At 39.5% G+C, this 27,635-nt stretch overlaps 1 protein-coding gene and 1 long non-coding RNA gene across 5 annotated transcripts in view; one reads left to right on the top strand and one right to left on the bottom strand.

The window, feature by feature from the left end:
• The window catches only part of nid2a (nidogen 2a (osteonidogen)), an 80,060-nt gene that overhangs the window by 32,920 nt on the left and 19,505 nt on the right, over window positions 1–27,635 (top strand). For 2 of the 4 annotated variants that reach the window (XM_073928253.1, XM_005169847.4), the window contains exons 9-16: window positions 7,579–7,725; window positions 17,534–17,662; window positions 20,045–20,170; window positions 22,986–23,213; window positions 23,681–23,908; window positions 24,739–24,966; window positions 26,312–26,539; window positions 27,271–27,498. In XM_073928253.1, the coding sequence (XP_073784354.1) occupies window positions 7,579–7,725; window positions 17,534–17,662; window positions 20,045–20,170; window positions 22,986–23,213; window positions 23,681–23,908; window positions 24,739–24,966; window positions 26,312–26,539; window positions 27,271–27,498 (1,542 nt within the window). The remainder of the gene's footprint in view (window positions 1–7,578; window positions 7,726–17,533; window positions 17,663–20,044; window positions 20,171–22,985; window positions 23,214–23,680; window positions 23,909–24,738; window positions 24,967–26,311; window positions 26,540–27,270; window positions 27,499–27,635) is intronic. The other 2 variants (XM_073928254.1, XM_073928252.1) reach the window with 1 other exon arrangement.
• On the bottom strand, window positions 5,159–7,719 carry LOC141378534 (uncharacterized). Its single transcript, XR_012393264.1, has 3 exons — window positions 7,519–7,719; window positions 6,216–6,349; window positions 5,159–5,638 (listed from the first exon to the last, which is right to left on the bottom strand). It is a non-coding gene; the product is annotated as an uncharacterized lncRNA (long non-coding RNA).

The following is a 27,635-nucleotide window of genomic DNA, read 5'->3' as shown; positions in this document are numbered from 1 at the left end:
AGCTGCCTTCCCATCATGCAAAACAGGTCTAAGATAAGCACCTGTTGCTTTCTGCCACAGCCAAGCATTAGACGACAGAAAGAGGAGGACTGCACTTAACTATGTCTCTGAACTGAGCCCGTAGCAGTTTAAAGGGCTTTGTGCGTGCATTTTGTAACAAATCCCTTCATCCAGCGAGTTCCCTCAAGGAATAAATCAAACGTTTCTTTTTTAGCTTCTCGTTTTGCGACCTTGTAAGGCCGCATTAGTCCTGAGAGAGGTTTTAGTGGGAAGACGATGCATTACATTAAGCTTTGTGGTTTCTGGCTGGTGCTCAGTGGCGTAGCGCAAAATGCGGAGGCCCCCCTGCAGGGATCGCTGACGGGGCCCCCTGATGAAGGGGGGGGGGGGTGTACGTCACACGTCAATTTGCATATCACTGACGTCCTCACGTTCTACCGTTTCTGTTTAACAGCCTATGGTTAATAAAGGGGTATTTATAATTGCAATACACTTTATATAAGCATGTTTATTTAACTAAATTTATTGCTGTTTGAATACAGTATATCATTATAGATGTGTAACGTTAGTGAATGTGCAGTAATCTCTCATATGAAATAAACTCAGACAAGTTCAGAAACTGTCACTAAAATATCTGTGATTGTGAACAAGAAAAGAATAAACGGTCCAAATAAATTATTAAAATAAAGTAGAAGTAGATCGGTTAGACTGTACAAGAGAAATACCTTCACACTGCCTGCGCTAAATCATTTGTCGTCGGTACGCAGAGGGGTGATCTGCTCTCGGGCTGCAGGTGGGAGAGGCTGCTGTAGAGGACTGACTGTGCCGCCTGTCAGTGCTGTGAGGCGGGGGAGGGGCCGGCGGCATCACACGCAGCTCGTTGAGAAGAGTAGGGACGGTACAGTATGGACAAATGACAGTCTAAAAAAATCTCCAATAACACACAAAAAAGTCGCTAGATTTGTCGCTAGGGGGTCTGAAAAGTCGCTAAATCTAGTGACAAAGTCGCTAAGTTGGCAACATTGGCGGCAAGCAATCAGAATGAAGTAGTCCACCGCTTGAGAGGTGTTCAGAGAACACAGACCTGTGAACTTTGGTTCCGACCACAGTTGTTCCCAACAGTTTATTGAAAATCGCGACGACGCGGGGCCCCCTAATCACGCGGGGCCCCCCCGCGGTGCGGGCCCTGCGGGCCCGTCCGCTACGCCACTGCTGGTGCTGTGGATGTTGACTTTAGGATGATAAGTTGGGGTTGGGATGAGCGTATCTCCAGCTGGGATGCATCTAGTCCGTGGGCTGAATGAGATTCGGTTTCCTAGAGTTGCTCAATTGTCAAAACCCGATTTGACCTTGCTTGCATTTGCAATATTTTGCAGGTTTACAGTATATGTGAAGATTAATGTCGATACATTGGTTCATGAGTTGTTAATGATACATAGATAAATTAAGCCTCAATTTTGGATGAAAAGAGAAGTGCTGGGGTATTGAAGTTGTTTAAGAGTGTATGGTAAGGAATCAGGAGGTGCATATGGTCTGTTTTTGACCCTGCATTTAAATTGGATGACAATATTTTTTTCAGAACATTGGAAGTGAAATGTTTTGAGACTGAAAAGTTGGGAAGCTTGATAGTGTTCAGTTTTATTTTATAATAACATTTTACACATTTAATGTTATATGTTTATGTTTTTAGACTTTAGTCAAACTTTTTGTACAATCTCTGTTTAAACTGAAAATGATTATATTGTTTTCTTTACTTGTACTATTCAAAACATCTACTTTCTTGTTGGTTTATTTCTCATTTAAAACTCATTTCTATTACAAAAAAGCAATATGTGTTCTCTCCATTATCCTTACCACCAATTTTTTGTTTTATTTTATTTTATTTTTATTTATCTACCTAAACTGTATTTTATTGCAACTGAATTGTCTTTTTTAAAAGTATAAATTGTGTTTTGTTTTGTTTTGTTTCATTTAATTTTTAAATTAGTTTTTTATTTAATATTTTTTATTTTGTTTAAATGGTATTTTATTGCAGCAGAAATATCTTTTTATATCAATTTACTTTATTTAATTTACATTTGTTTTAATTTAAATTTTTTATTAAAACAATATTTTATTGTATTTTGATTTTAATTTATTTTATTTAAATATTATTTTATTGCAGTTCAAATGTCTTTTTAAATATTACTTTAATTTGTTTATTTTATTTTTTTAATTTATTTTTAAATTTAATTTTTAGTGTATTTTTAAATTAATTTATTATTTTGATTAAAATAAATATTTAATATTTATTTAATATTTATAGATATTTAAACATTATTTTATTGCAGCTAGAATGTCTTCATTAAATATCAAGTTAATCTGTTTGTTTAATTTATGTTTAGTTTAATTAAAGTTTTAAATAAAAAAATTTCTTTTCCTTTTTTTTATTTATTTTATTTAAATACTATTTTATTTCAGCTGAAATGTCCATCTAATGCAATGAACCATGCTAGATTGTCTCAATGCCTAAATGTCAAGCAAAATAAAAGCTTGCAAAGCAAACGTTCTGGAAAAGTTTGTAACTTTCAAACTTTACCCCTGAGCCAAAACAGAAAAAGAACTTCCCTGTAAATATATCTAGTCCTTAACAGCCTATTTCCTAGCCAGATCAGCATTTGTGAGAACATTCAGTATTTGATCAGTCCAGTCTTCTTTATATGCTGTGAGTTTGATCAGTTTCATACTGCTGTTATTATTGTGCACACACTCACACAACATATCCACAGTAGGAGTTATGTAAGAATAGTTGTGGAATGATGTTGTGGGAACAGAAGGACACCCCGAAATCCCTGTTACCCATGAGAACCTTCGTGGAAAACACAGCTGCCACTGTCCGTCCAGTGCACTGGGCACCACTACCGTATGCTCATTAAACCAGCGCTGACACGTTATCAGATCTGATGAAAAGGATATTAGATTATACTGAGGCCGATTCACACACTCATATACAGTATGTGACCTTGTATCATGTCATTGTAGTTCTACTGACATGAGGAGGTATAAAGCTGGATTTTAGTTTTCAGCCGTTTCAGACAAGCTGTCTTTTTTTCCGGGGCTGATAGAATTTGTTCAGGGTCACTTCGGCAAGCTTCCACTTCGTTTTCAATATCTGTTTCGAAAATAAAAATCCAATGACCAAAAGATACACTGACCATTTTACTGTACATTTGTTCATTTGGTAGTCATTGTTATGGAAGTTCAATGTTGTGTATATTTTTATCAGTTCATGCTCTGCTGTTGGAGCTTAAAAATGCTTTACATTGGACATTATCATACAAGCATCTCTGGAGCATCTCAGTTGTGACCCTGGAGTGTAAACGTTTGCCTTATGTTGCAGAGTTATATTTTTATCAATATATCAATGCATTGTTTTTCTTTTATGACAAAAATCATTAGAATACTAAGCATGATGGCATTTTTGTCCATTTCCTTTCTGTAGATCAATATTCAATTTGCGATTAGTAATTTGGATCACACTTAAATGGGATTTTCTTATTATTTAGATTTTTTTGAACTCTCAGATTCCAGATTTTCTAAATAGTTGTATCTTGACCAAATATTGTTGTATCCTAAAATGTATACATTAATGAAAAGCTTATTTCAGGTGATGTTTTTTAAACTCCATAAAAATGGCACTTATGGTTTTGTGATTCACACAGTGATACATTTAGCACCAAATCTGCCTATATTTTCCAGACTGGTCTTACTCTTTTGTACACTGAAAAAAAATATTCAAAGATGATTCCTTGGATTAACACAATTTCTTTATGTTAAGAGGTGGTAAACAATTTATTTGGGCTGAATTTAAACAAGCAAATTAAGTTGTACATGACTAAACTTAATTTGTTTGTTTAAATTCAACACAAACAAATTGTTTGCAACAGTTCTGCATGCAACACTTTTTTTCAGTGTAGTTCATAGTTTAGTTTTTTGTTTTATTTAGCTTAGCTTAGTTTGGTTTAGTTTAGTTTAGTTTTTTGTCTTGTTTTGTTTTTTTTTTTTTGTTTCGTTTTGTTTTTGTTTTGCTATAATTTAGTTTTTTTTTAGTTTAGGTTTTTGTTTTCATTTTGCTTAGTTTAGTTTTTCATTTACTTTTGTTTAGTTCAGTTCAGTTCAGTTTTGTTATAGTTTTGTTTCTTGCTTTTTTTGTTCGTCTTGTTTTGTTTTCATTTTGTTTATTTAGTTTAGTTTTTGTATTAGTTTAGCTTAGCTTAGCTTTGTGTTTAGTTTGGTTTTGTTTCTTTTTTTTTTTTTTCATTTAGTTTTTTTGTTTAGTTTAGTGTTTTGTTTTAATTTAGCTTAGCTTAGTTTTTAGTTTAATTAAATTCAGTTATATAAGTCCCGATAAACCAAAAGCTGCAAGTTATTTATTTATTTTTTTGTATTGTGATGCAGTTCCTGGAGAAACAGAATATTAAATGAGCAAAATGTGGGCGTGGCTTGTTTTTTCTACCACAGGCTAAATGGATGTAGTTAAGTAGGCATTTCATTCAGTAAGATCATTAAAGGGGTTATTGGAAGAGTTATTACAACAGACTCCTCCTGCTCACTATTTCTGTTTGTTGTCAAAACTCAAAATCACATAGTCTGACAATGTAACTGGAAAAAAAAACAGGAAGTGCATTTTAGATTTCAATTACAGATTAGAAGGGTAAACAATTTATTTATTTATTTTTTTAATGACATGCACAGATTAATTGTTCACCACAAAACTGGCAATGTGCGCTAACAAAATCATATGGTTAGTTTTAAATCTTTACGAGTTTCTTTCTTCTGTTGAGGACAAAAGAAGATATTTTGCAGAATGCTGGTTGCTGGCACCCATCAACTTCCACATTTGAAAAAAAAAAATACTATGAAAGTCATTGGGCACCAGCCACCAACATTTTTCAAAATACCTTCTTTTGTGTTCAACAGAAGAAACGAACTTAAATAGGTTTTTATCCACTGAAGAGTGAGTAAATGATGAAAGAATTTTCATGTTTGAAAATTATGTTTCATCTCTTTAAATTACCCTAAACATTTGATGATCAACAATGGCAGACATTTTAATCATACCTGAGGAAAATGCACGTTATAGCTGACAGACAATGAATGAGCCTAACAGCGAAGGTCATTGTGTTTAGGTTTGAGTAGCCTCTTTTATTTGTTCTTTCACAAACTCCTCTGAGCTCCGAAAGCCCTCTTTCACACACTCTTAACGCAAGTTTTGTTGAGTGTTGCCCACCTGGTTCGTCCTCCCCCTTGGTTTTCCTCAAAGTCCTGTGTAAACCAGCCCCCCGCCCCACTGCTCGGCCCCTGTCCCTTTAATTAGCACAGAGTTAAAAAGAAGCCCCCGACACACTTTGGCAACGTTTGTCCTTTAGTTTCTCTCCACTTTTCCCGCCTCCCCTGTGGAGTCACTTTAAAGGGGGACCGTCTTTCTCCCTCTCTCTCACTTCAAACAAAAGTCTTCCTGTCTGGCTTTGATAATTGGCCAAATTGGTCCCTGGCCCGGGGTGAGGAAATCAAGCTGTTTTTAATGCGTGATGAGTAGGCGTTGGGTGGGGGTGAAGGTTGCCCAAGGGTCCCACCGATGGGTGCCTCATGGTAGGTCCTATGGGTAAAGAGCACAATGAAGTCTTGGTCTAGGTTTGGTAGTGTCACTCGGAGTTTTACTAGTATTGTGTGAGAACCACCCTGAGATTTAAGACTCTTTAAAGTTGTTGTGTTTCCCAGGTCAAGTACTTTGACCCCCAAGGTCAAATTTAAAGCACATATGGACTATTTGAAATGGTGTAGGTTTTGTCGGGAAGTGAAGCGTTCACACCTCTCCATATGTTAACACCTGTGAATGCACATTTATTACAAACAGCCTCATTACTAGGCCCACACGGAATCTGCGAGCGCAGAGATATTCCCAGATTTCTGCAGATTTTTAGCTCACAGAGTCTATTTATTTACATGTTTAAATGTGTGTAAATTTAGGTTTATTCAGTTTTTTTATTTATTTCAATAATATTAAGTCATCAATGGTTATTTATAAAGCGCTTTTTAAAAGCAACAAGTGCTTACCAAAATGCTGTACACACATACACCATCTAAAACAAAAGACAAATGCAAAACTTGAACCCCTTCTTAATAACACTAGTGTGGATGGATGCAGAGATTTTTGAAGCAAAAGAGCCACTTACACATGTATCCGGATTGCTGTAGACGTAGCCTCAGGATGCTGACTTTGGCCAGAGGATTTAAAACATCTGCAGTGACTCATGCATCTGTGAGTCATATTTCCAGTGTTCCCCATCGTGGTGAGTTAGTTTGGTATCTTGAATAAACAGCAGCGTAATCAGTCAATGTTACAGAACTGGCACAAGTCGCTCTAGAGTTCCTCAGTGGGGTTCTGGCAGTCCCCAATGTCTTTTACAAATCTCAATATGAGGGTTTTAGGACATTATTCATCATATGAAGCAGCTGTCTTTGGTAAAGTCAAAAAGTAGTGATATGGTTATTTTTACTTGTATATGATTAGATTTGTTATTTTCTAACCTTTTGTTTTCAGAATTGCCACTATGAGGAAAAGCCTTTTTGAGTTGGACTTTAGAGTTAGACTGAAAAAATGCAGAATTGCAAATGTAAAATTAATTATGGGTTTTATATCTGACAAATGCAAAAAAAAAAAAGTCATTTTGAGTGGAAAAGTCAGAATCACAAGGTTTATTCAGTATCTGCTAAATCTGACCATTTTTGTCATAATGCTTTCTTCCCTCATAATGATGAGTATTTATCTTGCAGTTGTGTTTTAAAGGGATACCTAAGCCCAAAATTTCCATTTATTCATTATTAACTCTCCCTCAAGTGGTTTTGCAAACGATGATATTCTTTCTTTTGTTGAACACAAAAAACTGATTGTGAAGAAAGCTGAAAACTGGTAACCATTGACATTTATGCTTTCATAGTAGGAATCACATAATAACATTTGTAGTCAAAAAGTGCTTTTCTTGCTTAGAATTTTGTCTTGTTTCAAGTCCAATTGGTTTAAAAATCCTAAATAAAAAATATTTAGTCGTAATTTAAGAAATAAAATGGCAAAATTAAGCATTAAAAGTTTTTCCATAAAACAAGCAAAATAATCTGCCATGGGTGTAAGCCATGGGGTGTCCAAACTCGGCCCTGGAGGGCTTGTTTCCTGCTGAGTTTAGCTCCAACTTGCTTCAACACACCTGCCAGGAAGTTTCTAGTTTTATCTAGTAAGCTTGATTAGCTGGTTCAGGTGTGTTTGATTAGAGTTGGAGTTAAACTCTCCAGGACACCGGCCCTCCAGGACTGAGTTTGGACTCCCCTGGTGTAAGCAGAATAATCTTGTTTTTCCTTTTGATATAGGATTATTTTGCTTACACCATTGGCAGATTATTTTGCGTGTTTTAGGGAAAAACTTGCCATATTATTTCTTAAAACTTGATAATATCTATTGCTTCTCTACAAAATTATTCTTACATTTTTTTTATGAATCAGCTTATTTTTTGTGGATTAATTTGCCTTTTCATCCTTTCACAGCTGTAGATCCCGAGCCAGAAAACGTAAACCCCTGTTACTCTGGAAATCACGACTGTGATACAACGGCTCGATGTGTGCCAGGTGAAGGACAGCTGTTTTCTTGCCAATGTGCCACAGGTTACAGAGGAGACGGACGCAACTGTTATGGTAAGAGACGTTATAATTAAAACACACACACACACACACACACACACACACACACATATACAGAGCTGTGGTCAAAAAGTGTTCAAGAAATCAATTCTGAGATTTTCAAAAAACATCTCTATTCTTTCTTGAATCAATTTTGAGTTTAGTGTTTAAAAGTAGATGGTGCTGCTTTACAAACAGCCACAGCAGCAAGTGTAAGGTGTAGGCCAGATCTGGGCGAGAATAAAAGCAAATTGTGGCCCAAAATAGGGTCAGTTCTGGTTTATTTGGTTGAATTCTGGCTAATATGTGGTATTGCTTTAGCTTATTTGTGGCCCAGATCTGACAAACAGGAGCGGACCGCCCTAGAGCCATCATTCCATTCAGTATGTGGTCCAGATGTAAGTGTCTGGTGTGGGCTGGATCTGGGCCAGAATAAAAGCACACTGTGGCCCAGAATAGGGTCAATTCTGGTTAATTTAGTTGAATTCTGGCTGATATTCGATATTGCTATGGCTTAATTGTGGCTCAGATGTGGCAAACAGGAGCAGACCGCCCAAGTGCCATCCTTCCATGTGGTGTGTGGGCCGGATGTAAGTGTCTGGTATGGGCTGGGTTTGAGCCACATGAATTGTGCTAGCTGAGACTTCATCGTAGAGAAAATCTGATCAAAACGTGCATTAAGCGGTTGTCGGTGAACATATAAAACCAACTATCAACGATCACAGACGACCAAATTGTGGCTGAAATTCTACAGTGTGAGCAAGGCTTTAGGAAAGATTTAAGTCAGGGGTGTCAAACTCAGTTCCTGGAGGGCCACAGCCCTGCAGAGTTTAGTTACAGTTCTTCTTAAACACATTTACCTGTTGGTTCTAAACAAGCCTTATAGACTCAATTAATTTGATCAGGTGTGTTTAATTAATGTTCAAACTGTGGACAAAGTTTGACATCCCTTGTTTAAGTGAATCAAAAAAATGTTCATAGTGAGCTGTGTTTACATTAATTACACGACATGAGAGCCAATTTACACGACTTAGTCTTAGATGAAAAGTTTTGTTTTGTGTTTACCTTATGTTGCACGTCCGCTGCTTCCTGCCTCGAAATGAGTGAGTTTGAACCACTTGTACATTAAAGAAGCATTCAGAAAAAACAAAACACCAGCGAAGAAACTTGACACAGAGGAACATAAACACCTTACTGCCAACTAGCATTTCGGAAGTGTTTTTGCAGAGCAACAGAAACAGTGTGCAGAAGTATGAATGCACAGTTTACTCGCTTTGCATGCACCATGGGTCACGCCGATCACTTGACCCTGAAGTGTAAACCAGGCTTTAGTCCCTTTATTAATCTGGGGTCGCCACAGCGGAATGAACCGCCAACTTATCCAGCACATGTTTTATGCAGCGGATGCACTTCCAGCCGCAACCCATCCATGGGAAACATCCATGCACACTAATTCAAACACATACACTATGGAAAATTTAGCCTACCCAATTCACTTGTACCACATGTCTTTGGACTGTGGGGGAAACTGGAGCACCCAGAGGAAATCTAATCGAACACAGGGAGAACATGCAATCTCCGCACAGAAATACCAACTGACCCAGCCAAGGCTCAAATCAGCGACCTTCTTGCTGTGAGGTGAATGTGCTACCCACACAATATAAATATGTTTATATAAAACTTCTGATGTGTGTATGCACCTTTGCGCGCAACATTTGTATATTTATAACGATCTCTGAGGATAGTGGCGGTGGCAAGTCACTGACATGTTTATTTTGCAAGTCGTAGTGCTGAAAAGTTTCGGATGGCCTAGAGCAGGCGTCTCAAACTCGCGGCCCGCGAGCCATTTGCAGCCCTCAGAGCAAAATTTTGTGGCCCGCGCCGACCACTGTACACTGACAAAATCAGCGGCTCCGCTGATTCTATCCGTACACAGCGGTCACTGGCATTCCCCGCCCGCCGTGTAAACAAAGGGGCGGGGATGCCGGTGACGTCACCACGCACCCCGCCCCTTTGTTAGACGCTGTGACGGGCGGGAAGTGTTAGGAGGGAACTCGCGCCGGCCAGAACCAAGGTAAGCTGTTCCCGCCCCTGCCTGCCACTTAGCTACCTATCTGCAGCCTGCCACCTACCTAGCTACAGCCTGCATCTTATATATATTATAGGTAGATACAGACTGGTACAGACTGATGTGAGTGGGGTGGGGGTGTTTTATTTATACATATATACGCCTTTTTTTTAGGTGAGGGAATGGAAGTTTTGAGTGAGTTCCCCCACTTTTTTCTGTGTGAGAAGTTATTCTCCACCTTGAACTTCAATAAGTCAAAGTACAGGTCTAGACTTAATGATGATCATCTTCAAGCCGTACTGAGGGTCTCAAGTGCTTCCGCTCTAAAGCCAAATGTGGTTCAGATTTGTGAGAAGAAGCGCTGTCAAGTCTCTGGCAGCAAGGAGTAGGCAAAAGATGCCATGTTCAGAAGAACTGTTCATAATCTTCACTCAATGTTCTATTAATGTTCAGGACACTTCATGTTCAGAAGAAATAATTAAAACTGTTAATAATGACATTTGAGGACTTTTTTTTTTGTGAAATCCTTTATGCGGCCCAGCCTCACCCAGACTTTGCCTCCTGCGGCCCCCAGGTAAATTGAGTTTGAGACCCCTGGCCTAGAGCATCATCTGCTGTTAAAAAACTAAACTCAAAATCAATTCAAGAGAAATATCAAGAAGTCCTCGCTGGCGTACTGGATCAGGCCCAATATGTAGTGGACATTTTAACATCCATGCTACTGTGAGGGTTCGTGTAAGTGTAGACGTTAATGACTATGATTGTTGATTTTAGGGTTTGGGTAGGTGTAGACGTAAATAACTATGAGGGTTGGTTTTAGGGTTTGGGTAGGTGTAGACGTAAATAACTATGAGGGTTGGTTTTAGGGCCTACTCACACTATGCCATCCGTACCGTGCCCAGGCCCGTTTCCCGGATCGTTTGAGAAGTGTGAGTGCGCTGAATCGGGCTCAAGCACGGTTCACTTGGCCGGCCCTGGCCCGGTTGGAAGAGGTGTGCCTGAGCGCGGTACACTTGGGCTTTGGTGCGGTACGCTTCTGTGTGAGCGCGAAACGCGCCAAAGCCCGAAACCGAAAGCGAGACGTGACTTTTAAGGGACTGTTTGATATGGATTTATTAATCATTCTTGCTGTTCAGTGATCGCAAACTGCAGTAGTTTATTAAAGACGCAAACTCCTCACAGCACGCCAGCTGCGCGCCTTCAGCAGACCTCCTCATTCCTGCAGCACGAGAGCTTTGATTGTTTATGCGCGCCAAAAGTGGCGGATCTGTTCGTTAAAATATTTGACTGCGTGTCCCCGCATCCCTAAGGACTGTTTGGCGAAATATTTGACTGCATGTCACTGCATATCAAACGACTGAAAGGATATAACTAGAGAAATCTCCACTGTGCTGCTGAGTGAGAGCGTATGGCAAGCCGTTTTAACATTTAAACCTTGTTCTGACTATCCATAAATATATTTAGAGATATAATTATATATTTTGACAAGTCATTATTATAATTCGACTTGTCAGAATGACAATTAGAGATATCTGCAATTACAATTGTACTAGTACGAAATCAGATTGGAGATATCTGCAAATATATTATGACTAGTCATATTCCTCCATTGACTTCCATTGAAAAATATTTGCAGATATCTCTAACTGAGTTTTGACTCGTCAAAAATTCAATTCAAGATATCTACAACTGTAATTCGACTATTAGTAAATTAATTAGAGATATCTTCAAATATATTTGTAAATATCTCTAAATATTACGAATTAAAGACATCTCCAACTGTATGACTAGTAAAAACTCAGTTAGAGATATCTCTAATTACAATTGTGACTAGTCAAAACTCATTTAGAGATATCTGCAAATATTTTTCAATGGAAGTCAATGGAGGAATATGACTAGTCATAATATATTTGCAGATATCTCCAATCTGATTTCGTACTAGTACAGTTGCAATTGTAGATATCTCTAATTGTTATTCTGACTAGTCGAATTATAATTATGACTAGTCAAAATATAATTAGAGAGATCTCTAAATATATTTATGGAGTCAGAACAAAGATTTAAATGCTAAAAAGGCTTGCCATAGAGAGCGCTTCTGAACAGCGCAGCAGCGATGACGTAAGCGTGCCGAGGCCCGATATGGTGTGAGCGCGGGCCGTCGGGGGAGACGGGAGGGGGGACAAGCGTGCTTTGGCCCGGTTCGAGGCAACTGTACCTAGTGTGAGTACGGCCTTAGGGTTTGGGTAGGTGTAGACTTTAATAACACATAGTGTAATAGGTTTTTCAATGTAATGGGTTTTTCAAACTAATTTCGAGAGGAGCATGTGATATGATTGACTGCAGCTGGCCACCCATCTACATTCATTAGTTAGGATAGATCTGATTGGCTAGCTCACTATAAGTAGCCTAGCTAGATTTACTCCCTTATCTTCGTTAAGAAACCCCCCATCCACCCCTTTCTCCTCCTTTCCTCCTTTACAAAAGGGGAGCTCTCGAGAACCACCTGATCTCATACTCCCCTCTCATGCTCTATTGACCTGGCGGGAGCCCTGGGCTCAACTATCTCCGAGCTCAGGGTTCTCTCCCGGGACAACATGCCAAACCTGCTAACAGTTGTCAAGCAATATCTAAGTGTGTACTCTTGAATTGATATGAATAATTCTCATTTCTAGCAACAACCGCTTACGCATACACATTCACTAAGTATTGGACCTGATTAAGTATGTCTTAGTGCTAGAGGCTGCAGCATGGACATACTTGAAATTATCAATGCATTCTGAAAATCTCTGAATCTCTGATGTTGAATGAAATTTATGATTTTTTGGCACAGCTCTACACACACACACACACACACACACACACACACATACACACTTGAGCTATAAATTCAACTGCAAGCTCTTGACGCTCTGTTTAACCACTCGAGGGTCTGGAAAATTTCGAGCAAAAGCCCGAACTGTTCATTATAGCCATGCATCTGCGTAATATCAACACTGCAGCTGGTTCAGAAGTGGGGTCATCACCACTGTACTACATCAGCGCAAACCAGACGCTTCCCATCCAATGAGTCAAACGCAAAGCAGAGGAAACCCTCAGTGAATCATGAGGCGGAGGTCTTTCCTCCAGTCCGCTGCCTCTCATCTTCATCCTCCCACTGTTACCAAGCCAAACAACAGAGAGACTAAACACTCTTGAGCTGGAATGTGGGAGATCTGTGGGGCTTGTGGGGAGAATTGTAAGCGAAGACACATTGCTGTGGCATTTTTGTTTGAGTTGCACACAGAGAGGCCACATCCTCGGCTTCAAGCTAGTTTTGGGGGGCTGAGAGAGACCACCTGATATTCCCTTGTTTGAAGAGGGATGAGAGCAAATTGCGCATCCCCTCCGGAAAACTCCCCGTGTCCCCACACAGATGTGTGCTTTTTTGTTTAGTTTTTTCTTCAGAGACTCTGTTCCAGATGATGTTTGACAGTGAGACGAGTAATGAGGTCTGAGTCGATTGAGTCAGTTCTGATTCTGTGATTTGATTGAAGTGATCCTTAAAGTAAAAAAGAGGTTGTAAGTGTTGGGCTGAGTAGCTGGTTATGGCTGATTACCAATGGGTTGAATTGACATTAATAATGTTTTTGATAGGAATAGGCAAGGGCAGTCAGTCATGATGTTCAATTGAAAAAAAATGTGAATTTAGGCAACACGGTGGCACAGTGGGTAGCATGATTGCCTCACAGCAAGAAGCTTGTTGGTTCGAGCTTTGGCTGGGTCAGTTGGCATTTTTTTGTGGAGTTTGCATGTTCTCCCCATGTTCACGTGAGTTTCCTCCGGGAGCTCCGGCTTCCCCATAAGTCCAAAGACATGCGCTATAGGTGAATTGGGTAGGGAAAATTGGTCATAGTATATGTCTGTGAGTTTTTATGGGTGTTTCCCAGTGATGGGTTGCAGCCGGAAGGGCATCCGCTGAATAAAACGTATGCTGGATTAGTTGGTGGTTTATTCCGCTGTGGCGACCCCAGATTAATAAAGAGACTAAGCCGAAAAGAAAATGAATGAATGAATATTAGATTTTATATAGCTTATATGCATAAATTTAAAGCCTTTCAGGTTAAAATTCACTCACAAATATGTTGCAGTGCCAGCAAAAAAAGTCATTCTAATTTCATATACACTCACCGGCCACTTTATTAGGTACACCTGTCCAGCTACTCGCTTACTCAATTTTCTAATCAGCCAATCACATGGCAGCAACTCAATGCAGTTAGGCATGTAGACATGGTCAAGTCAAATTTCAAACGGAGCATGAGAATGGGGAAGAAAGGTGATTTAAAGGGCCATGAAACCCCCTCATTTCAGCAGGGTGTTTTCACACCTCTACTTTGGAAAAAGCCAGAAAAGTGGGCGTGTCCAGCTCTGTTTAGGGTGGAGTGTCGGAGGAGCAAAAGAGGTATGGTGTGGGAGTGTCGATTTGACCACGCGCGAGTTTCAGAGTCAAAACACACACACACACACAGGGGAGAAAGTGACTGTGTTTACATGGAAATCTGTAATAGAATTATTTGCCAAATTATTAAATAGTGGACTTTAACTGCAGTTTGGCACTTTCATTCAGGGAATTCATTTGTGCCCCTCGTCACAAGTCTAAGGGCGAATCATCTCAGACTGGTTTTTTGAACATGACAATAACACTGTACTCAAATGGCCTCCACAGTCACCAGAGCTCACTCCAGTAGAGAACCTTTTGATGTGGTTGAATGGTAGATTCACATCATGGATGCTCAGCTAACAAATCTGCAGCAACTGCGTGATGCTATCATGTTAATATTGCCCAAAATTTCTGGGGAATGTTTGCAGTACCTTGTTAAATCTATGCCATAAAGGACCCAACCTGGTCTTAGTACGGTATACCTAATAAAGTAGCCAGTGAGTGTATACATGTATATAACACAGAAGAAGAAAAATATTAGCTATTCGTTTTTTAAATATTTTCCAAAAGAAGATTTTTTTCAACATGTTTTTAAAGATCATTTTAGGAACTATTTTCTAATGATTAATTTTAGTTTAATTTAATTTAATTTAAGTTTAATCTTTTGCCATGATCACAGTACTGTACATAATATTTATTAGAACTAATGCTGGTATTCAACTTAAAGTGCATTTTGCAGATTAATTAGGGTAATTAGGCAAGTCATTGGAAAATAGTGGTTTTATCTGTAGCAAATTGAAAGAAATATACATTTTTAAAGGAGCTAACAATATTGACCTTTTCTCAGTTTAAACTTAATAAAAAAAGATTTAGTTTCCCATAGTGACACTTACAGCGCTGCCTGTGCTTGATTAAATGTGCGTGAGTGTGTACGGGTGTGTTTTCAGGCATCATGTTCCCATTAGAGGATAATTTTATCACCTGTCTGAACTCTTCACTCCGGAGCAGATAATAAGGGGGTCAAGGAAAGAGTGCAGAGAGAAATGAAGAGAACGAGGGGGATCGTGGGCTCTTAGTCTCCCTGTAATTAGCAGTGATCAAAACCAGGTCTCCTGCTGACCAGCTCTTAACCCACCCAGAGCCTGAGGCCTGTTCCCACGCGCTCCGACAGGGACGACATCCCTGCTATCCCTCTCTGTCATTACAAACAGCAACATCTTAGGGGCGAACTTTTAGGTTTGGGCAAATCGACTTTTTAATGAATCGTGTTCCTGTGTTTCTGTAAACAGTCAGTCGTGTTTAAAGCGAAAGTAGTTCAGAGACATTACCCCCGAATAAGCTCCCCTAGTGTTAAATAGTTGAGTTTTACCATATTTTAATCCATTCAGCCAATCTGCAGGTCTGGCTTGAGCACTTTTAGCTTAGCTTAGCATAAATACTGGAATCGGATTAGACTGTTAGCATCTTGCTCAAAAATAACCAGAGTTTTGATAATTTTCCTATTTAAAGTTTTCATTCATCAATAGCACGTATATATTTAAATCTATAACCTCTGCATCAAATCAAGAATTAAATCAAGAGCGTGTGAATCAAAATCAAACTAAATTGAGACATCTGAATCTATAGACCAATTACCAACCTACGTCACACATGACGTTACACGGGTCCCCGGTTGCAAAAAAAAACAGGCTCCAATGGGAAAGATGTCGTGTTGTGCGGTAGGATGCTGAATTCGAGTCCAAAAATAGAACACTTAACTTTTACCATACACCACACACTGCTTTATTACCGACTGTAGACGTCTTTAGCTAAATGGGAGCTGAATAAAGTGAGGAGCTAATTAGAAATGCTGGACTCTGCAGTTCTCATCTCATATCAGGTCAGTTCACCATATGCTGAATCATACACGTTACTCGTTTTTGATTGCAGAAATGATTTCAGCAAAAACTGGTTAATTAAACTGCGGACACTGAATGCTAAGAATGAAACGTGAAAGTTACGTTTATTAAGGTAAACGTAGTTTTATATTCACACATTCATTCAGTGACAACTTGTGACACACTCGCTATATTGTTTACCACGGCACTTTGAATATTCTGTCTGAAATAACCAGCAAGTGTGACTTGAAAACAACATTAACACTTTATTTGACTGTAAACAATGTTGTATATTGATAGTCATTGGCTGCTTATATGATTTCGCTACTTGGAATTTGCAAATAATATTTTTATGAAATTATATTATTAAGGAGAAAGTCCAAATGTGCGAATATAAAACCAACTTTACCTCTATGTGCAGGTTCACATATCCTGCCGTACAGGTGCAGTTCAGTGTCAGAATGCAGTCGTTTTACGTCTGCAAGACTGAAAACACATCTGTTTAGCTGTGCCTTTACTGAATGAGCACTGTGCTGCGTCCGACAGATTGCACTATCATGTTTTTCTCTTCTTCTTCATTCTTTTATATTACATTTTACCTGTTTTTATGTTTTGTTTTGTTTTACGCATTTTTATTATTTGTTTTTATTTTTATTTTACTTGTTTCTTTTATTCTTGTTTATGTAAAGCACTTTAAATTGCCATTGTGTATGAAATGTGCTATAAAAATAAATTTGCCTTGCCTTGCTTTGCCTTACGTGTTGGAGATTAATTACCCAGGCCTTGTGGTACGTTAACTCCGTCTTCTTTCCTTGTCTTTGGCTAGGCAGAATCTCGGTTTTTAGCTCTACATAGTGTTGAATCTGGTCATCATGGAGCATTATTTCTTGCACATGACCACACAGAACATCATTGTTGGCATCCAAAGACTTGTAGACCTTTAACTTCTTTCTTGTAAAATCACTTGGAGATTCAATAAGATTGTATATTTGGGGCCGGATGCTTGGTCATTTTGTCTTATCCAATATCCATTGGGTGGGTGCTAACGCAAATGGACCTGTCAGATGAACGCCGCTCACTTTAACGTTAATCTTGCCGAATCACTGTGCTTATCACTGGGCGATTAGCTGTTATAATACTCTGAAAGCATTATGTAAATAATATATATAATATGTAATCAATATATCTTATTTCTAAGACAAAAACAAACTCTGCACCGCATCTGATGTCATTACCTCACTGTAAATGCTGGCGCTCCCAGTTTCTTTCTACCACCTCCCTGCGCGCGCATCCTGAATGTTTACAAACAAGGTAATTGGTCTACCCAGCCTTATATGCTCATGACATGCACCAAGACGCCTCTTACAGCTTTTTAGACACCCAGAGTTTAAGAGGGTTAATGTGGTTGGTTGAAACGTCAACGTTATGAGCTGTGATTGATCAGTTTGTGTCTCTCTGTAGATGTTGATGAGTGTGCAGAAGGTCTGAGCTCTTGTGGTGCTCACTCTCACTGTGTGAATCTGCCTGGAAGCCATCGCTGTCAGTGTGAGAGCGGATTCCAGTTTGGATTTGATGGACGCACATGTCAGGGTAAGACACTTCTTTATTTCCTGTCTCTTAAAATTACACAGTTCTACGAAACTCTTCAATGTATAAAATTTGCAGGATAACTACAATCAAAAAGAAAATTAATAAATAAATACAAACGGCTCCCTTTTGCTTTTTATTTTATGTTTTTTTACTTAAATTGTCTCATGCATGATAGAACTTCTCTTTAATAACTAGTAAATGAGTGATTGAGCTTAATTAACCAATCCATTTCAGCTTAGGTTAAAATGCATGTGACAATTTCGACAGTGGAATGGGTTATCCAGATTGTAGTCATTTATATTTATTGTTTTGTTTATTGCATTAAGTTAGAATAAAGATAAAATATAATATACATTTATAGACAATTTGCAGAATAACTACAATCAAAAGAGAATTAAATGAATAAACTGTTAACTTGGCGAAGCAGTGGCGCAGTAGGTAGTGCTGTCGCCTCACAGCATGTGGTACAGGTGAATTGGGTAGGCTAAATTGTCCGTAGTGTGTGTGTGTGAATGTGTGTGTGGATGTTTCCCAGAGATGGGTTGCGGCTGGAAGGGCATCTGGTGCGTAAAAACTTGCTGCATTAGTTGGCGGTTCATTCCACTGTGGCGACCCCGGATTAATAAAGGAACTAAGCCGACAAGAAAATGAATAAATAAAACTGCTTTTACTGAAAGCATCGATTAGATTGACACATTTTAAAATTATTTTTATTATTATTTTTTTTTATATTTATAATTGCATTTTTTACAATGATACAGTATTATTCAAAAGTTTGGGGTCAGTAAGATTCAGTTTTTAGCAAATAATGAAAAAATTATTTATTTTAAATTACTTTAAGCTTTTATTTTGGAAGGATGCATTATATTGAGAATAGTTTATATTTTATAACAATTTATGAGGGCATTTATAATCAAATTTAATTTTCACTCTTATACTATTTAATCTTCACAATATTTTAAAATGATTATTAGTGTAAAATAATGGACGTTAATTAATTAATTAATTAATTCATCTTCTTTTTGATTTAGTCCCTTTATTAATCAGGGGTCGCCAAAGCGGAATGAACCGCCAACTTACTTAGCATATGTTTTACGCTGCGGATGCCCTTCCAGTTGCAACCCAACACTGGGAAACACTTATACACTCTCATTCACGCACGCCATTATAGTTTATTCAATTCCCCTGCACCGCATGTTCTGACTGTGGGGGAAACCGGAGCACCCGGAGGAAACCAAAGTGAACACGGAGGGAACATGCAAACTCCACACAGAAATGCCAACTGACCCAGCCGGGTTTTGAACCAGCAACCTTCTTGCTGTAAGGTGACAGTTCTAACCACTGAGCCACCGTGACACCCAGATTTAAGACATAAATAAATCAGAGACTAAAGGCTCGTACACACCGGGACGCTTTCCGTTTGCGTTTATCGTCAGCATTTTTCAAAACGTTTTTCCGGATTCACACCCAATCGATTTTCACTAGCGTTGAGCAGAAAAGTATGCAAAATCACTCCTTGGCATTAGTTGGCGCTACACAACTTTAAGCTTCTGAGATCCGCTTGTAACACAGAGGAAGAAGACAAAGTTTTTTTAAAAATGACGATTTTACAACTGCCGTTTTGCGCGTTGGTGTGCACAATCCCATTTGCGCCATTTATTTAGTCACTAGGCGTTAAACATCAACAGAAAGCACGAGCAAAAAACATCTCCGTGTGCACAGGCCTTAAGCCGAAGGAAAATGAATCAATAAATGTTTTAAATCTGTTTCAAGAGTTTTAAAAATGCAATCCCATAAGGAAGATTTTGTTTCTGTTTTGAAACTGAAGTCATTATTACTTTTTAGTTTTGTTTTTTACTCTTTCTATATTATAAAGAGTGTTAATTGTTAACGAGTGTTTAAGTGCTAATTAATTAGTTGTGTTGTGTGCTTTTTTGTAAATTCTGTACTGTAAAATAATTATACTTTACAATTGGTCTTAAATTAGATTCTTTTTGGTATTAAAAGATCTTATATATAACTATTACAAACCGGCAGATACCCTGTAAAGAGGATGAATGTTGATAAAGCAGGCTCATTCTCTCAGCTGAATTCTATAGGTGAAGGCTTTGCGGTGCGAGTAACCAGAGCCGCTGGGGAAGGAGGGGGAATTTAGAAACAATGACCCAATGTCCTCACTCGAGGAATGAATGTGCGTAGGAGAATCGCAGCTGAAGACCAAAAGGGGGTCAGAGGACATTTAACTCTTCTTCTTCTCGCTCTCTGGTCTTCAGCCGGACGGTGGGAGTTGAGAAGTCGATGGCCAGAATGACTCAGACTAACGTCCAGAGCAATACGCTGTAAGTGTTTGTTTGAGTGTTGTGTTGTGTGTGGTGTTTGCAGATGTGGACGAGTGTGGTGAGCAGCCGTGTCACGCCCAGGCCTTGTGCTCAAACAGTCCGGGATCTTTCCGGTGCCAGTGCCAACCGGGATACCATGGAGATGGTTTCCAGTGCCACCCTCAAAATGGTAGCTGTTTGCAGATTTGTAGTTATTTCTAGCGATGCATCTGATTTCATGACAATATTTTTTTTGGATTTATTTTTTTTAAAGAGCCTCTATTATGTTTTTTTTTTTAAATGACCTACCATGCAGTGTGTAACACAGCTCTAAGTGAAGTGAAATATCCAGCTAAGGCTTAAATCTGAAAGTGGACAGTGTTTAAAACTAATGATTCATCTATAAAAAAAGTCGACTCAGAGTGGGTCAAATGAATCGTTGCGGTAATGATTGAATGATTGATTGCGGTAATGAATGAATTTAGTCGTGTCGGTGTTGTCGATACGGATCTTAAAGGGCCATGAAACCCCCTTGTTTCAGCAGGGTGTTTTCACACCTCTACTTTGGAAAAAGCCAGAAAAGTGGGCGTGTCCAGCTCTGTTTAGGGTGGAGTGTCGGAGGAACTAAAGTTGGATGGTGTGGGAGTGTCTATTTGGGCACGCGTGAGTTTCAGAGTCAAAATACACACAAACACACGGGAGAAAGTGACTGTGTTTACATGGACATCTGTAGTCGAATTATTTGCCAAATTATTAAATGGTGGACTTTAACTGCAGTTTGGCTCTTTCATTCAGGGAATTCATTCATGCCCCTCGCAACAAACTAGATATTTGATTCGAGGAACTGCTCTAAGCGTGTATTTTTCACGCAATGTTTGATACCGCACGGCGAATGAGTGAAAAAAAACCTCTGCATTTCCCGGAAACTTAGATGCACACGGCAGGTAGCGTCAGAAAGCCGCGTGTGTTATTCCGGTCACAAAAAAAAAAGTTTGGTTGTAGTATTAACATGTTTACACTCGGTGCAATAGTTAAGTTCGATACGAACAAACTGAATAAACAAAGAGGACTGGTCGCTCACTTACCAAATCTGTAGAGACAGGACAATCACCAGCAACTAGAGCCGCGTCTTTATTAAGAGAAGACTACAAGCGAATCCGGATCTCAGCGTTTGCAGATGAGAACAGCTCTCAGGTAAACAATGTGCCTCCTTAGACACGTAAGTTATTGTTGTCGAGCTTCGCGTACACTGTTAATCCACGTGACTCCAGCTGAGCTCTCAAAGAGAGAAAATGAAAACGAAACTCAACGGCAGCAAACTATAAAAGCAACACTTCACGCTTGTTTTGCCAACACAACGTGGCGTCTCTGTCGTCTAACCACTGTGACAGTAATGAATATTAATGAAGTTGCACAATAGAGCGCGCTGATTGGTTTGAACCAAGCCTTACTCATGCATTAATGCATCACATTGTAAGACGTAATAAGACACACTCTGGCACAGACGTCCAGTCTGCACGCTGGAATACAACGCTATTATGTCATGACCGTGACGCAGCTTCAAAAATTCATTTCAAACCGGAAGTACAAATTTGCTTGAAATAACGCAAAAACAACCAATTTACTCTTTTTAGTGAAATATAGGTGTCATAATAGTGTTTTTAGCAGTGTGGGACACATATACGACTGTCAACAGCTCAAAAAATGTGTTTTGGTGTTTCGTGACCCTTTGAGTCTCATCCATTTGTTGCGCACGCAGACCCGGGAAAATTGAACCTACTGATGTATTGAACTTTGTCAGAGCTTGACAGGAACTTTACAGTAGACAGTTCATGGATCAGTTTCTTCCTTCCTTTCACAAGTGTAAGGAACTTAAGTGCAATTAAAATGGTTGCTTTCTGTGTATTCTCTAGCTTGCAAATTATATATTGTGTTTTGTTACTTTTAACCGATCCACGCGGCTTGTGCTGTATCTGGTTAACTCTTTATATTCTGGTATCGCATCTAAAATCAGGCTGAAAACACCACACGTGCAGCTTCCTTAACAGATTTTGATGCGTTTGTGAGCTCGCAATCCACTGCCATTTGTCGTTGCTATGGCCACCGTCAGCTGTTCCTACACATGTGGCGGTCAGGATTCAAAATAGGTCAGCTTTTGCCACTGTGTGGATTAATACTGAATGTGTGTCGTTGTTTTTACTTATGGTTAAGAGTAGAGTAATATGCTGGTGTTTAACTGCATTGCTTTAATGCACTCCTGAATTGGGCTCACACATACTCTCTGCACTCTGACTACTTCAAAATTGTTGATTAGCCGTGGTGGGCGATTCTCTCTGTCTCACGCTGAACGCAGTCAACCAATTGCAATAGACTGGGTCACCGGACCAATCAGCGCACATTAGCATCGCACTAAGGAGGGGTTTGGGACAAATGAATCGCTGACCAAATCATATTAGACTCGATGGGAGAATTAGATAAAAATAAATGCATGTTATAAGACAATGAAAGTGTTTTTTGACATTGCATGCCAATCAGAATGTTGTTGGAGATCCTCAAAACCAAAATATGACCTTTTATAATGCATATTATTATGCAATTAAAGTCACTAGTGGGTGTCCATCCTTGAGGTTGGTTAGGAAAGGTTCATGAGGCGAATGAGTTTTCTTGCTGCTAAAAATAATTTTTTTTTTTTTGCACCCATTTTTTTTCTCCACCATCATGTCCCTTCCGGGTCTCCGTAAAAAAATCTTACAAAATTACTTTATATTATTTAACCATTATTTCAAAGCATTTTCAGTTTTCCTTTTCACCCAAGTGTGTCCAAACTTTTTGCTGTCACTGTTGCTGCTGTCAATGTTTTGGTGCATTCCTACTAAAAAGAAAATGCGATCTGAACTGTTTTGGAAACCATGGGTTCCCATCATAAGATGCTTTGATGTAACCTGTTTATCTTTAATCAAGCCTGCAAAGTTCCAGATTTGACAGTGCCTGTCTGGTTCCTCCAGGTCATCCCAAGACCCGCTGTGAGCAGCACAGAGACAGTCTTCAGAGTGGAGATGGTGGCGTTCCTGCCGTCGGAGCTTTCATCCCTCAGTGTGATGAGGAGGGTCAGTACAGGCCGCTGCAGTGCCACGGCTCCACTGGACACTGCTGGTGTGTGGACAATAGAGGGCAGGAGAGAGCAGGAACCAGAACTCCACCCGGATCACCACCTAGAAACTGCGATGAACCTGGTAAGTAATGGACAAGATGTTTTTTTTGTGCCCCTGATCAGAGTTATTTAATGTATCTCCAATACAGAGTCTCAATCTGACCTGTATATTTCTTGTACTATGAACACTTTAGGCCAGGGGTGTCAAACTTCCTGGAGGGTCACTGCCCTGCACAATTTAATTCTAACCCTGCTTTGGCACACGTACCTGTAGGTTTTAAACAAGCTTAAAGGACTCAATTAGTTTGATATAAAAATACAATTTTTAGTAAAAGCAAATTTCTTTGCTTTAAATTTTGTTGTATTCCTTTAATAAAATAATATTTTTGAGAAAGGTTGACTGTCTCCAAATGCTCCTGTGTTCTCATGTGCAAAATAGCATCTGCAATGATCTAACCAAAATAGGTATTTTACTTTAGGCGAATGAACTCTGCTGTAAAGAATTGTGACGGTGGAGTAACAAACCTCTTATTTCTCATGTGCCTCTAGTTCGTCCCAAGACCCACTGTGAGCAGCACAGAGACAGTCTTCAGAGTGAAAACGGGGGCGTTCCTGTGGTTGGAGCCTTCATCCCTCAGTGTGATGAGGAGGGTCAGTACAGGCCGCAGCAGTGCCACGGCTCCACTGGACACTGCTGGTGTGTGGACAATAGAGGGCAGGAGAGAGCAGGAACCAGAACTCCACCCGGATCACCCAGAGTAAACTGTGATCAACCTGGTAAGAAATGGGATCCTGAAAAATACATAACATTTACATAAGAGCAGATTTTGGGAGGATATCTTCGAACTGTACAGTACTCAACATTTGAAGAGAATCAAAAGTGTTTTTCAAAATTGCCATAAGACACGAATGAATGTTGTTCAGTATTTTAGGACTATCTTGATGAAAGAATTTGATCAATTTAAATGTTGACTGCTGTATGTTGCACTTCACCAGTGTTTTATAGGTGTTATTTATTTACATTTAAAGAGAACAAACTTCACAAGTTCAACATCTCAATTGAAACCCAAACAATCCATTAAATGCCTCAATCTTGTTAAAGCACCATCTGTGTTTGTCACCTTGCTGTGTCTCTGCATATTTTGGCAAGTCTTAGATTTTTGGCTTTCACTTCTGTAAATGAATGTGAATTAGTTTGCCCTGTAATGTATCAACTGTGATTCCACACTGATCAAACACCCTCGGGTTTAGCCAGATGCTACACTAGCAATGCCCTGAACTCTCGCTTTTGGTCAAGCTGCAATGTGATTGACAGATTTTAGTGGACCGCTCTCAGTGTTTTGATGGTTCCTGGAGGCTCAATGTTGCACTTTGTGGAAAATAAACCCCTATGAATGAGAAACATTGATGAAATCAATGACAACTGTGCGCTGGATCGAGATCATTTTTACATCTTTATGAATAACAACACTGTTCCTCTCTGAATATTTTAGGTAGCATCATCAAAATCACCAGCAAGATTATCTTTGCTAGACTTTACTTGATTTTTGTACTGAGGGGTTTGATGGGAGTTTAACAAACTTCTTTTATTTTTCATGTGCCTCCAGTTCATCTCAGGACCCGCTGTGAGCAGCACAGAGACAGTCTTCAGAGTGGAGACGGTGGCGTTCCTGCAGTCGGAGCCTTCATCCCTCAGTGTGATGAGGAGGGTCAGTACAGGCCGCAGCAGTGCCACGGCTCCACTGGACACTGCTGGTGTGTGGACAATAGAGGGCAGGAGAGAGCAGGAACCAGAACTCCACCCGGATCACCCAGAGTAAACTGTGATCAACCTGGTAAGAAATGGGACACTGGAAAATACATAACATTCAAATAAGAGCAGATTTTGAGAGGATATCTTCAAACTGTACCTTACTCAACATGTGAAGCAGATCAAAAATGTTTTTCAAAATTGTCATAATACAAGAATAGATGTTGTTTAGTATTTTTAGGATTATCTTGATGAAAGAATTTGATCAATTTCAAATGTTGAGTGCTGTAGATGGAACTAGAGGTCTGCATTCCTGTGGCTTTACCATGGGAGCCGCGGGACCCGACCAGATTTTTAGCGGCGCGGGAATAAATTTCCGAATAAAGCACGGGAGCGGTCGGTAACTAGTGTAATTTGAACGAGAGTGGGCGGTCTAACAATATCGCTCCAGAGCGAGCGAGCACACGTATGTATGTGTGTGAATGAGAGAGCGTGATACTCTGTTTAGCTTGTTTGTTGCTGTCTATGTGTGTGTATGTGTGTGAATTAGAGAGAGATCTTGGTGCTGTCTATGTGTGTGTGTGTGTGTAAATGAGAGAGAGCGTGATGCTGTCTGTGTGTCACTTGCTTGTTGCTGTGTATCTATGTGTGTGTGTGTTTATACAGACAGCTTGTTATAGGCTGTCTGGACTTTGTATAGCTGGGTGGTTTTCGATCGTACCCCCCTCGTTAGCAGGAACGGGCGCGGCGGGTAGAAAACAGGGTGGGTCGGGCAGCAGGACAACAAATATAAGCAATGAATATAAGCGGGAGCGGTCGGGTTCGGACTTAAACCTGGCGGGAGCGGGATTCAAAATTTAGTCCGGCGCAGATCTCTAGATGGAACCTCTCCAGTGTTTTATTGGTGTTATTTATATAGATTTAAAATTCCTCTATCATGTTAAAGCACCTTTAATGTTTATCATCTTGCTGTTTTGCTGTGAATGAGTTTTTTCCTGTAATGTATCAACTGTGATTCTACACTGATCAAACACCCTCTGGCTCAGCCAGCTGCTGCAGTAGCCACTATTGGTTAAGCTGCAACGTGATTGACAGATTTTAGTGGACTGCCTTCAATCTTTCGATGTTTCTTGGCATGCTTAGTGTTACACTTTTCGGAAAAAAAAACCTTATAAATTGAAAACTTTAATCAAGTCAATGATAAATAGGCTTGACATATTTTTTTACATAATATAACAACATGGTTCCTCTTTAAAAAAGATGCTGGATTTTAGGAGATCATTTTTTGAATTTTGTCTTGTCATCAGAACCACCAGAAAGATAAGTTTTACAAAAGAACTTTATGGCAGTAATTTTCTTGATTAAGGCTTTTGACTTGAGGGGTTTGATTGGAGTTTAACAACCTTCTATTATTTCTCATGTACCTCCAGTTCGTCCCAAGACCCACTGTGAGCAGCACAGAGACAGTCTTCAGAGTGGAGACGGTGGCATTCCTGTGGTTGGAGCCTTCATCCCTCAGTGTGATGAGGAGGGTCAGTACAGGCCGCAGCAGTGCCACGGCTCCACTGGACACTGCTGGTGTGTGGACAGTAGAGGGCAGGAGAGAGCAGGAACCAGAACTCCACCCGGATCACCCAGAGTAAACTGTGATCAACCTGGTAAGTAATGGGACACTGGAAAATACATAGAAATGTTTGGGAAAATGCTGATTGCTGGAACTCATTGACTTCCATAGTATTTTCAAAACATCTTGTTTTGTGTTCAACAGAAGAAAGAAAATCATAAAGGTTTAAAACCACACAAGGGATGATTAACAATGAGGCAATTTTCATTGTTGGTGAACTATCCTTTTATAGAGAACAAACTTCTCATGTTCAGCATCTTAACTGAAACACAAACATTCTATCAAGTCCCTCCATCTTGTTAAAGCACCATCAGTGTTTGTCCTTGTTTTACATTGTTGTGTCTCTGCATATTTTGGCTTTCACTTCTGTTAGTGAATCTGAATGAGTTTTTCCCTGTAATGCATCAACTATGATTCTACACTGATCAAACACCCTCTGGCTCAGCCAGCTGCTGCAGTAGCCACGCCCTGAACTATCACTATTGGTTGAGCTGGAGTGTGATTGACAGTTTTCAGTGGACTGCCTTTGATCTTTTCTACATGTGGGTGTAAAACATTGATGAAGTCAATGAACTGTGAGCAGGATCAAGATCGTTTTTACATCTTTATGAATAACAACACTTTTCCTCTCTGAATTTGTTTAGGTAATGTCTTCAGAACCAACAGCAAGATTAGCTTTAACAAAAACTTACTTTGCTAGACTTTACTAGATTTTTGTACTGATTGGAGTTTAGCAAACTTCTTTTATTTCTCATGTGCCTCCAGTTCGTTCCAAGACCCACTGTGAGCAGCACAGAGACAGTCTTCAGAGTGGAGACGGTGGCGTTCCTGTGGTCGGAGCCTTCATCCCTCAGTGTGATGAGGAGGGTCAGTACAGGCCGCAGCAGTGCCACGGCTCCACTGGACACTGCTGGTGTGTGGACAATAGAGGGCAGGAGAGAGCAGGAACCAGAACTCCACCCGGATCACCCAGAGTAAACTGTGATCAACCTGGTAAGTAATGGGACACTGGAAAATACATAGAAATGTTTGGGAAAAATGCTGATTGCTGGAACTCATTGACTTCCATAGTATTTTTTTGTTTATGATTGCAGCAACCGACATTCTTCAAAACATCTTGTTTTGTGTTC

This window comes from Danio rerio, chromosome 17 (assembly GCF_049306965.1).
Source record: "Danio rerio strain Tuebingen ecotype United States chromosome 17, GRCz12tu, whole genome shotgun sequence".
NCBI lineage: Eukaryota > Metazoa > Chordata > Actinopteri > Cypriniformes > Danionidae > Danio > Danio rerio.
The sequence above is the reverse complement of the archived record's forward strand: the minus strand, read 5'-3'. Positions and strand labels throughout refer to the sequence as shown.